We start from the raw sequence: 12,713 nt of genomic DNA on the forward strand, positions 1-12,713 counted from the left end.
TCGAGTACCAGTTTGCATACTCGTCCAATGAGATGCTCTCTACATCTGAAGCATTGATGGAAAGGACAGGTAGAGGAGCGCTGGACGTCACCTTAAGCAGGGCCTTCAGATTACTGCAACATAAAGACACATCCAAGCATCTTAAAGCAACTCAAAAGTTATGTGAAGTAATGCTACCATAGTTAAAAAAAAAAAACTAGTGAATGAAATTGTGAAAACACTGTACAAATCAAACAGTGTATTATGAGGCATTATAAAACAGATTGTGGCTGCAGGAGTTGCGTTTGAAACAGTTGTAAAATACACAATAAATGTACACCCGTGACCTCATTACTTTATTATTGCTGGATCTGTGTTGCTCGGCAAGCACTTTGCTTCAACCACAACAGATTCTGAGGAACTACATTGGCTGAAGAATAATGTTTTTATTAATATTGTTACGTTCCACGTATGTTTTGTTGTTTGTTTTCTGTTTGCGTTCTCTTCTCTCTTTTCCGCTTGTGAATCCGCTTGTGAATTTCATGTGTAAAAGGTCTTTTTTTTTTTTAGACAACAAACAAAAAAAAACCCCACCGCACCAATATATTTAATTCTATAAAAATATATGAATAATAGTAAAAAAAAAAATACAAATAAATAATATTATTAAGTAAAAGATCATAATGCTTGCACAATATGAGATTAAAAATAATTATATATAAAATTATAAATTAATATTTATACATTTTTCCGCTATATCGCGATTTGAATATAATTTGACCAGATGATTAACAAAAATTCATTTTAAAATTTAATAGTTAGTTTTTTAGATCATTTTTAGATTGGGATACTTTTTATAGGAAACAGGGTTTCTGCAGGTTTCATCAAGTCAAATCTAAGACTTTTAAAGACCCTTTTAAGACCATTATGAAGAACATTTTAGCCTAATACAGGGCTGAACACTAATGATTATTTCTAATGGTCCAGTTGGGCCAATGGAAATTTTTTTTTTTGCTTGCCATTAAAAAAAATAAATAATCCAATGTAATTATTTCTCAGTGGCATACTTTAATGTGTCAAAAGAAGAAAACTCTAGTTGTATACACTATTTTAAACATTATTTAATTTTTTTAAATGACACCTTGATTTAACATTAAAGTTATTTATTGTGAAGGCAATTACATAAACAATCAAAATATATATTTGTTGGCTTTTGGTGCAGATTGATTGAGTATAACTTCTATTCAACCTAATGCATTTCTGCTATTATAACGAGGAACTGTTTTTAGTTTTCCTTCTCTGATTTTATTAGGATGGATTGCTAGTGATCGGATGCATGTCGACCCGAATGGGTAGCTTTACTTACAAAATTAAGACCTGTTTAAAATCATTTACGATATTCAACACATACAATTTTGTTTTTGAAATTGAAGACATTTTAAGACCCAGCGAACACCCTGAGGAAAGCACATCTGCATAAAACAAACATTACAAGCATATATAGCATAAATATACAAATGAATTAAACTGCTTCGTGGTTTTCAGGGGTTTTCTAACAGCATTAATGTACAGACATTGAATAAATCAATCTAAAACAAAACAATCTTCATCATATAAATGACCACAATTAATCTTTAAGCTACAAATGTTATAATGTTGTGTGCCCAAATGTTTTATACACACCTGAAATGCTCAGTCACGGGTCTTAAAAACATACAAATGATAAACTTTCACTGCTATGGTAATACTTTAAACCTCTACCTACGCTAAACTTCCTACAATGTGTCTATCACAGGTATGCTCATTACAAGGTCAATTAAACTATAAACTATAGCAGTCAACACTTGAAGTGGTTCAACACCAATTCTTATCTTAGGGCAATTTTGAAAGAAGGTGACAGTGGCTGAGTGGTTAGCACGTTCACCTCACTGCAAGAAGGTCGCTGGTTCGAGTCCTGGCTGGGTCAGTTGGCATTTCTGTGTGGAGTTTGCATGTTCTCCCCGTGTTGGCATGGGTTTCCTCTGGGTGCTGCGGTTTCCCCCAGAGTACAAACCCACGTGCTATAGGTGAATAGGGTAAGCTAAATTGGCCAAACTATATGGGTGTCAGTGAATGTGAGCGTGTATGCGTGTTTCCCAGTACTGGGTTGCAGCTGGAAGGGCATCCGCAGAGTAAAACATATGCTGGATAAGTTGGCTGTGGCGACCCGTGATAACTATAGGGACTAAGCTGAAGGAAAACGAATGAATGAATTTTGAAAGAATTTTTGGATGCACTTCAAATGTTGACTACAGTATATCTTATACAGCTTTATTTTATATTAGATCTTAGAACCAAAAGTGCTGCACACTGACCGCTTGACACACTCTGTGGCGATGGTTTTGGCCCTGAAGCCCAGCACAGCAAACACCACCAGCGTGGCCAAAACAGACGTCATGAAGTTGACTCCAGACACAGTGAACGCGTCTCGATGGCAGTTGTTGTTTCGTGGGTTATAGGAAGAGTACGCAATCACAGAACCAAAACCCAAACCCAGAGCGAAAAAGACCTGCGTCGCCGCCTGACGCCACACCTGAACATCAGCCCAGATCTCCAGCTAAGAGAAACACAAGCAGTTTACTTTAAACCCTGTATAAATGTAATAAATATGTCATTTCAAAGTGAGAAGCAAATAAACAGTATTTAAAGACAAAATAGAAACATACACGCATATTTTAAAATTAAACAGCACATAATCAAAACAAACAAAGAAAAAAAACTAGAAGACGCTGTTTTCTGATTATGGTGTTTAATCAATAATCATAATCAATGTCATATTCTGGATCTTGACGGTAGTCGTGTGTTAGTGTACGTACTCTGGGGTAAAACATGAATTTAATGCCCTCTGATGCTCCATCCAGCGTCACGCCTCTGATCAGAAAGCACAGCAGAACCACGTATGGAAACACGGAGGAGAAATACATCACCTACAATCAATAACACAAACAATCACAGCATTTTAATAATATAACACACACAGCATGGTCCTGCTGGAAATCTGTCTCTTTCCAACTTTGCACTGAAGCAATTACACAGATACAAAAACTACTTTATTAAAAAAATAAATAAAAAATAAAAAATTTAATAAAGTTTTTTTTTTTTTTTTTAACCAAAAATCTTTTCTTTTTGCATTTTGAATCTAAATTGTATATTTATTGCTTTTAATTTCTTTAAGAAAAAAAAGAGTGTCTATTAGGGTTGGGCGATGTTGACAGATTTGGCATTGTACGATGTCTAATGTGAAACATCGTGTAGGACGATGCCATTGACGTCATAGGCAGGGGGTTGTTGTTAAATATCAAATAATTCATAACAAATTAATTAATTGTAGCCTACTGTTTTCACTACCTGACCCACATGGTCTTTGCTTTACCCATAACCAAACCATAAATAAATAAAGTTACGAACAAATGACCACCTGTCAAGCACTTTTTTTCTCTGGCGTGAATAGGCAGAGTGATCCGTGTCATTCTGATGGCTTTTCCCACAGCTGGTGGAGGAGACGAGAGTTCGGTTGGAGTTCACTATAGCGCATACATTTTCATTGTTTTCACTGCAAAATCCTCACCGCGTGCGCGGATTTAGGAGACATTCATGCAGAATGCATCTTTGCACCTAAAAACGCCAAACGCAGCGCTCAGGAACAGATAAACAGTTGTTATGTGAACTTGCTGAAGTAAAACAGGCTGCAATGCTTGCCCCGCCTTTGTGCCCTTCTTATTGGTCCACTGCTCTAGAACTGAACTCGAATGATTGGTTAATATGAGCTGTCAATCTCTCAGTCAATGACAATAACAGTATTTCCAACACTCAGTCAACTCAGGGCCAGCCCGTGGCATAGGCACCATAGGCAAATGCTGAGGGCGCTGTATATCCAGGGGGGCGACAGAAATGAGCGCGGTTCAGTTGGTTTTGCTTTCGATATTCCTGACACACATTCAGTTATAGACATAGCAATAACTCAAAAACCTCTTACCCTAAAAAGATCTAAAGTGTGTTTCCTACAAAAAGACAAAGCTGGTTATGTTTCACAGCTGTCTTTCTTTTTTTCGCTCGACATTACGAGCACTGCTCCGGTTAAGCCCTCACAATATGTGTTTAGCCGAGAGAGCTTGCACTGAGAGGAGCTCTCAGTAAGGGACCGTCGGAAAAGGGCTTCTTTTTTTCGTTTTTCTGCTCCGCTCAGCGCAAGCTCTCCCTGTTGTGAGGGCTTAAGTGTGTATGTGTGTGTTTGTTAGGTGCTGTCTATGTTTGTGTATGTTTGTGTATGTGTTTGAACAAGAGACAGTGTGGTGCTGTGTATCTGTGTGTTTATACAGACAGCTTGTTATAGCCTCCCCCCTAAAATATAACACTTTACATGGAAAGCATCGTCAATGCACCGTGATGCACCGAGATATCGAATTGAACCGAAGGCATGATAATCGTAACCAAACTGTGAGACCAGTATAGGTTCACACCTCTTCCAGCTCAGCATCGTGAAGTTTGTCGGCCATCGATTGGTCTATTGGCACAACCTTAGTGTCTATTGATCATTATCTGTAAAAGCACTAGCTTATTGTTACTCTAATGTTATACTCAATATACAATGCAACATTACCTTTCCGGAAGACTTGATGCCCTTGTACATAGCCAGACACACTATGACCCAAGCGGCCAGCAGACATCCAGTGAGTATGAAATTGAACTCTCCCGTTTCGTCAATGGAATCGGTGATATCCAGAGCTTTACGGTACCAGAAATATGCTGTAGGAGAGCTGGCAGCACATTCCTTCACTACCAGAAGAAAAAAGCAGAGCATCTTCAAATAAACATCTCCACACAAAAACAGTAGCCTTTTAAATAAGGCTGCACGAAGTCTGGAAATTAAGGTTAATCAATACAATGTGAATACAATTCAATCAGATGACTTAAAGTGGATCAAGCTGAAATTTACGCAAGTATGGGTTGCATAACAAAAGATCAACTGGAAATTAAGAATTTACTTTTTTTATATGAATTTATATACCAGTCAACAAAGGATGCTAAATTAATCAATGTTCTTTTTGATTATTTTTATATCCTAATAATTAAGTTTTAAATAAACCCGCAACTTTGGAAAAGGTTCATTCTGCAATACGTAGTCTACAATCTTCAAAGTCACCTGGTCCAGATATGGGTATACACTCGAATTTTACAAGATGTTTTCTGCAGAGGTTTCTCCTCTTCTCCTAGATGTCTTTGATGTGTCTGAAAGACCTTTCTCTAACGATACATTTTACCAAGCATTAATTTCTTTACTATACCTACATGATCCAGCATCATATAAACCAGTCAGTTTGCTAAACGTAGATAATAAAATACTAGCTAAAATGATTGCCAATAGGTTAGAAAATGTGCTCCCAACAATAATTCATGAGGATCAGGCTGGCTTCATTAAAAACAGACAAATTGTTTAAAACATTCGGAGATTATTTGATATTATATACTCCTCTCATTCAAGATCTCATTCTGAAACACTCAATTCACTAGATGCTGGGAAGGCCTTCGAATGGGATTATCTTTTCTCAGCCCTGTCAAGATTCGGTTTTGGCAAAACATTTAGCTCATGGAAAAAAAATCCAATATGCATCCCCTATGTCAACAGTACAGACAAATAAGCTTAGATGTGTTTGCTTCAGGTTAACTCCTTTTACAAGACAGGGTTGCCCATTATCCCCCATGCACAGAGTTTTTGTCCTAACAATCAGCACTGATGATAAATGGAATTTCTATTTTAGAAACCGTTTCTATTCCTGCATCACCCAAAGGTGAACCAAGAGCTGAAAAGAAATACAAATAGCAGGAGTCAAGAAGAGAGGAAAATGAACGGTCAATCAGAGTCAGAATATTTGCAGACAATTTCACTCATTCATATTGTTTTATAGATTAAACGTTTGCACCTTGACAGAGTTTTTAGTCTGAATTAGAATTAATTTGGTCTGAAATATATCTTTCACCCGTTAATTTTAATATTATTACATAAAATGTTTTTAAAAAGAGCTTTTTCCAGGTAAATGTTATATTGTAAAAAATATCGTTAACGCAACACGTAATCGCAGATGATCTGGCATTAAAAGTGATTTGATTACCTGTGCTGTTCCCTTCTGTTGGACATTTTTCCCATGGCAGAGGATACTGGAAAGAGTTCCCCAAATAAAAAATACTCCAGCCGATGATGACGTTATAATACAGAGCAACAAAGAAACACACCTTGGAAAGGAAGAGAGAAACACAACATTTAGCTGCTTGTTAAATGTGAATTTGCTAAATTTGAATCTGGCAGCAGATATCACAGCCTCTGTTTCTTTTTACCTGGCAATTTTTTGTTAACATTTATTGTTATTTATTTAGGATATGCTTCTTCACATTCTGATTGTAATGCCTCATTATTAAATTGTTAAAATGACTATAATTAAATCAAATATTCTTTAGAATAAAATATGATGTGCCCTTTAAAATGGTGTACTTGCATCATGAAGATGTTATATTGTCATGAGTGGCACAAAATTGTCTTAAAATGACAATAATATTATAACATATAATATATTTGGTGTATACACCAATATATTTTGGTGCAAAATATCATACGACAAAAAAAAACAAAAAACAAAAAAGATATCATGACAGTCCTACTTAAACTCAAACAGGATGTGACAAGTGAATTATGTGTAAATGATGACAGTTTACAGTGAACTATGCCTTTGAGTTACATCAGCTACACAAGATACAGGAGCCTAATTTTACTTTGGTTCACACTGCTCTTCTCACACAGTGTCTGAAAGAAACCATTTAATCCTGGATAAAGTTCACTGTTCCACAGCAAATAACACTGGACATACTCACCACACAGCTGGAGTAGCCAATGCCAACAAGTTTTGGAGAAATGTGCCTCCAGACACCAATGCTGCCCTGTCTGATGCTCTGACCAGCCGCAAGCTCCAGAAAAAACAGCGGCACACCGACCAGCGCCATCAACACCACGTACAGCAAAATAAATGCTCCTGAAAGACAATGAGTGAAAGCATTAACAACGTCAGAAACGGAAAGGACAAGCTTAGATAATTTATGCACCCTCCACACTCACCGCCTCCGTTCTGGTGGCAGAGATACGGAAACCTCCAAACGTTTCCCAATCCCACACTGAATCCGACTTGAGCAAGGAAATACTCTACTTTACTGTCCCAACCGTCCCGGGCTGTTTCCAACGGGACTTCTGGCTCGAGCCCCAATCGCAGTTCAACCTCATCCTGCTGGCCGTCTGCAGGTAACGGGGGCTTTGCTGACGTCATCTGGCAGACAGACAGAATTGGTTTTACCATTAAAACACATAAGCATTGGGGTGAAGTTGGTTTTATACTCGCACAATCAGACTTTCTCTTTAATAACACAATTTTAGAAAAGTATTGTTAGCAAGTTTTTAAAGGGATATTATCAACCAATAACTATCAAAGTACAACATTTTTCACTGTCAAAAAAAGTGTTTATATTGTTTTAAAGTAATTCTCACATGCAATTTTAGACCCAATATTCAAAGTAGCATGGTAAACAATATAGGAACAGTGTCACAAGCTGTCAATGAACGAATGTGCAAATATAAAACCAACTTTAGTTCAATACAAGCATTGGGATAAGGTTGGTTTTATACGCAAATTCAGACTTTATCCTAAATAATAGGGCTGCAAAACACTGGAAAAAACTTGCGTTGCGACATTTTCACTTTCTGTGATTTCTATTGCGATATCACAAGATAATTAACCAACTTACTTTTAGATTGATCAGGATGATTTTGCAGGGGAGTGCATAAAAACTAATAAACTACAGGCAGAGATAAAATAGAGCAAAAATACAAATGAAGGAGACTAACACTATAGAGGAACAGAAATAAAAGAATCAAATGTGCAATAAAGCTGTGTATATTCTTTATTGTGTAAATAATTAAGAACAATTATTCCTTGTTAAAGCTAATAGTTAATTTTTTTATTTATGACTGTCAAATTACAGTTAAAAAAAGACTAAATTAGATTTAAAAAGTATAGATAGTATCAACTTAAGCACATACAATGAAAAAAAAACAAAGCAAAAAAAAAAAAACATACCAACAAATAAAAAGGTAAATAATAATAATAATGTGGCTTAAAAACTACAATTGTACATTCTGAAGCACACCATACACTGTACTTTGCACTTAGAAAAGAAAAAATCTATTTGCTGGAACAAGGACTTGGTCTGTAGTTGACAAAACATGTTCTTGGATATATTTCCTAAATGGTCCCAAATTTTTTTAAACTGGTTAGATGAACCTCTCGACAGTAATTTTTTCCAACTTAATCTAATAGTTCATTTGTTTTAAAAATGCTTTAAACTTGCTTGAAATGTTTACAGAGGCCTTAAAATCACTTTTTATATAGACCATTTTCAGGGATGTAAACAAAAACAACGGTCCCAACGCATTTCCTGTTTTACATTTTTCTTTTTTAAATAGCATCCGGGAATCCAAAGAGAGCCACATACTGATAAATAATGCTATGATGGCTGTTTTAACATTAAGTTATGATTGAATTGCCTCTTGTTTCAGTTATGAAATAGTTTGTTAACAAACAGGAATTGTTCATGGACCAATGACATGACCACACTAAATTGGTCTATAAGCATTGGAGAAAAGTAGGTTCTATACTCGCACATTCAGGCTTTACCATTAACAATATAATTTCAGAAAAGTATTATTTACTAACTCATAATAGGGAAATCATTAGGGTTGGACGATGTTGACCAATTTGGCATCGTACGATGTCTAATGTGAAACATAGCGATGGCTGATAGCATCGTCGTCATAGGCGGAGGTGAATTAATTATTTATGAATAATTAATTAATTCATAACAAATTATCTGTATCCTACCATTTCAACTACCTGACCCGCATGGTGTTTGTTTTACCCACAAACAAATCATAAATAAATAAAGACAAGTTACACACAAATGACCACCTGTCAATCACTTTTTCCGCGGGAGGTTGGTCGGTAAAAAAGGTGCACAACCAACAGTATTTGAGGTTTTCACTAAAAATACTAAGTACAAGTGTGAAAGTGAAAGACTGAAGCAGTGTACTGATGTTGTGGCACGTTACCTGATAGATTCACAAGACCGAAGAGTCGTTATATAGAGACGAGATTAATTAAATATCACGGTTAACAACTATAGTGAGACGCGATCCAGCGGTACATCCTTGATAAACTGTCCGATGTGCACTGCTCTCTGGAGCTCAAAGGAGCTTAAGGCTGATTTATACTTCTGCGTCAAACGCCGGCGTATGCTACGGTGCTGACGCATAGCCCTTCGCCGTGGCCGTCGCCGTCACTGACGTGCACCTGTCAAAAATTGTAACTACACGTCGCAACTACGCGTAGCGCAAGCTCTGTGATTGGTCGGCTTGGTAGCGCTGACGAGTCTGGGCGGGACCGAGAGCCGCGCGAATGGCGCGAGCCAAATGGAGCGATTGTTTACAAGTGTGGAGTCTCGTGAAGGAGCTCCGGATGGAAAGTTTTGTTCTGTGTTTACCTCATAGTTAAAGCTGTTCCACGTCCGCCGGTTCCTGTCTCAAAATGAGCGAGTTTGAGTCACTTGTACAACCAGGAAGTGTTCAGGAAAAGCAAAACAGCAGCAAAGAAACTCGACACAGAGGAACATTTACACCTCACTGCCAACTAGCGTTTCTGAAGTGTTAATGCAGACCAACAGAGACGGTGTGCAAAAGTATAAATGCACAGCTACGCGCGTTGCATGCACCGTGGGTTATGCCGGTCACTTGACGCAGAAGTATAAATCAGGCTTTAGACAGTGTGTGTGACTGTGTATGACGTGATGTGCGTTTTCATCAGACGGAGGGCTGTTTAGAAATGCTAGGTAAAACACGGTGTGAATGTGGAGCATTTTCTTTCTAAAATGCCATTTTAATACTATGTATTAGTGTAAATGGGGTCTAAGTGTGTATTTTTCGCCAACGGGTTTTTGATGGGGGCGGAGGATCCGCGATACCGGCTCAGCATCGTGTTGTCTATTAGCCATTGGCGATGGACGATGGCATCTCCTATCGGCCCAACCCTAGAAATCATATCATCAGCCAAAGACTATCAAAGTACAACATTGTTCACAGTCAAATAAATGATGGTTATTGGGGCTGCATGATAATGAAAAGAACTGACATTGCAAAATTTTCATTCACTGCGATATATAGTGCGATATAAATGCAATTTCACCAGATGACTTGAATAGCTTGTACAGATAGATTGAGATGATTCTGTAGGGAAGTGCATCTGAATAAAATATAATTTGGGAAAAAAATGTAATAAAAACAGAGAAAAGATGCTAAATAATCCCTGTACAATAATAATAACACCATCTTTTTAAGATTATGTAAATAATTCTATAATGTACTAGGGTTGGGGGACGCAGACCAATTGGGCATTGTACGATGTCTAATTTAAAACATCACACTGGACAACGGCATCTTCATCACAGGTAGCAGTAAATTATTTATTTATGAATGATTAATTATTTTATAACAAATTATTTGTAGCCTAAGGCTTCAACTACCTGACCCACATGCTTTGATTTCCCATAAACAAATCATAAATAAAGTTACACACAAATTATCACCTGTCATATTCTTTTGCCGCAGGACTCTGGCATGAATAGGCAGAGTGATCTGTGTTGTTATATTGGCGTCCACAAACTTGGTTGGTAAAAAAAGTGTACAACCAACAGGAACCAACCAACAGTATATGAGGTTTACACTAAAATGACTAAGGATAAGCGTGAAAGCGAAAGAGTGAAGCAGTGTACTGACGCTGTGACACGTTACCTGATAGATTCAAAAGATCTAAGAGTCATTAGATAGAGACCAGATTAATTAAATATAACGTTTAACAACTATAGTGAGACGCGATCAAGTGGTATATCCTTGATAAACTGTCCGACGTGCACTGCTCTCTGGGGTTTTTTGCTGAAAGCACCCGCTGACTGCTGGAGCTCAGACCCGCACATATGCTGCAGTGCATGTCCGTGGTCACGTGATGTGCATTTTCAGTGGTATAGTGTGGATGGAGTACTTTTCAAAAATCATAAATGAAACGCCAGTGTGGACGTGGACCATTTTTGTTCTAAAATTAAGATGTATTAGTGTAAACAGGGCCCAAGTGTGTATTTTTCGTGAGAGGGTTGCTGCTGCGAAGGGGCCGGGGTGGAGGATTGGGAAGCCAGCTCATCATCGTGATGTCTATCGACCATCTGCAATAGCATCAACTATCGACCCAACACTATGATGTTCTATTAATTTGTAGGCTACAAAAGTTTTATTTATTGTGCCCAAATGGCTTTGATTTGCTTCAAATCGTCAGTGTCACAGGCCTTCGAGGCACATGCAAATAATAAACCTTCACTCTAAGGTTAAAAATTGAAATCACTTTATGTGGTAAAAGTAATGTCTGGTCAACTATAATCCCAACTACAATACAGATCCCTGTGATGTGACTTTTGCAGACTCGCACTTTACCAAAAATATATTGTGCAGGCCTAGTGGTAATGTAGTTTTGAAATCATATTTGCATGCGATTTCAGATGCATTATTCAAAGTAGCATGTTAAACAATATAGGCACAGTGTCACAAGATGCCACTGAATGAATTTACTATGACTTTACATCACTGAACTTTACCTCAATTGCTAAAGCACTCATCTGAGGATTTATGTACTATGTAAAAGTATAAAATAAGCTATAAAATATGCAGCAATAAAAAGCAATGTTATGTTGACAGTTCATTCAGTCGTAAAACTGCTCAGTCATGTGTGCTGCTTCATGTCTGACTGCTATTGAAGTTCATTTCCATCTGAGCGATCAGTTCAAACTAAATGAAGAGTAAAAAAAACGTGATCTATGAGAAAGGCAATGTTAAGGACACAACAGTTTGATCAGTAAGTTTCCATGGTCTTTACAGTTGTTTGTAAATTCATATCATAAAAATCATATTAGCAGCCAATAGTACAATTTTCAACACGTTGCTGAACAACGCATGTAAAACAATGTGAAGACTCATGCAACCGCCTTCGCTACTGAGCTTGAAAATAAATATCATTGGCAGAATGGTATAAATGCTGGATTAAGATCGTCTAGGGCAGGGGTGTCAAACTCAATTCCTGGAGGGCCGAAGCCCTGCACAGTTTAGCTCCAACCCTGCTACAACACACTTACCTGTAGGTTTCAAACAAGCCTGAAGGACTCAATTAGTTTGATCAGGTGTGTTTAATTAGGGTTGGAACTAAACTGTGCAGAGCTGCGGCCCTTTTGGAACTGAGTTTGACACCTGTGGTCTAGGGGGTCGAATCGAGAACGCAATCTTTTTTTGATTAATTGTACAGCTCTAGACAGAACCTGGAAATATTTCCAGGTCTCTTTTTTTAATTACTTTCCCTACCGCGTGTGAATCATGTGACCCCGCTCTATTAAGGCTGATTTATACATCAGTGTTGAACTATGGTGCAGTGCAGCCTTCGCGCGGTCGCAAACCTGCGCACCTTTCAAAACATTTAACTACACGTCACACATTTGCACTGCATTGACGATGATTGGAAACAATGTTATTTTATTTAGAAAGGATGCCGCTAATTTTCACTTTCAGTATG

At 37.5% G+C, this 12,713-nt stretch overlaps 1 protein-coding gene across 14 annotated transcripts in view; it reads right to left on the minus strand.

The window, feature by feature from the left end:
- Window positions 1–12,713, minus strand: part of slc6a16b (solute carrier family 6 member 16b) — a 30,852-nt gene that overhangs the window by 13,419 nt on the left and 4,720 nt on the right. For all 14 annotated transcript variants that reach the window (XR_015524533.1, XR_015524536.1, XR_015524534.1 and 11 more), the window contains 7 exon segments: window positions 7,124–7,328; window positions 6,883–7,040; window positions 6,129–6,249; window positions 4,619–4,794; window positions 2,835–2,945; window positions 2,334–2,575; window positions 1–113 (listed from right to left, as the gene is read on the minus strand). The exon segment at window positions 1–113 is cut by the window's left edge and continues 71 nt beyond it. Coding sequence is in view for 3 of the 14 variants with exons in the window: in XM_087308829.1 (XP_087164955.1) it covers window positions 1–113; window positions 2,334–2,575; window positions 2,835–2,945; window positions 4,619–4,794; window positions 6,129–6,249; window positions 6,883–7,040; window positions 7,124–7,328 (1,126 nt within the window). In the remaining 11 variants the exon portion in view is untranslated.

The sequence above is a fragment of the Danio rerio genome, chromosome 24 (assembly GCF_052040795.2).
Source record: "Danio rerio strain M-AB ecotype USA chromosome 24, GRCz13ab, whole genome shotgun sequence".
Lineage (NCBI taxonomy): Eukaryota > Metazoa > Chordata > Actinopteri > Cypriniformes > Danionidae > Danio > Danio rerio.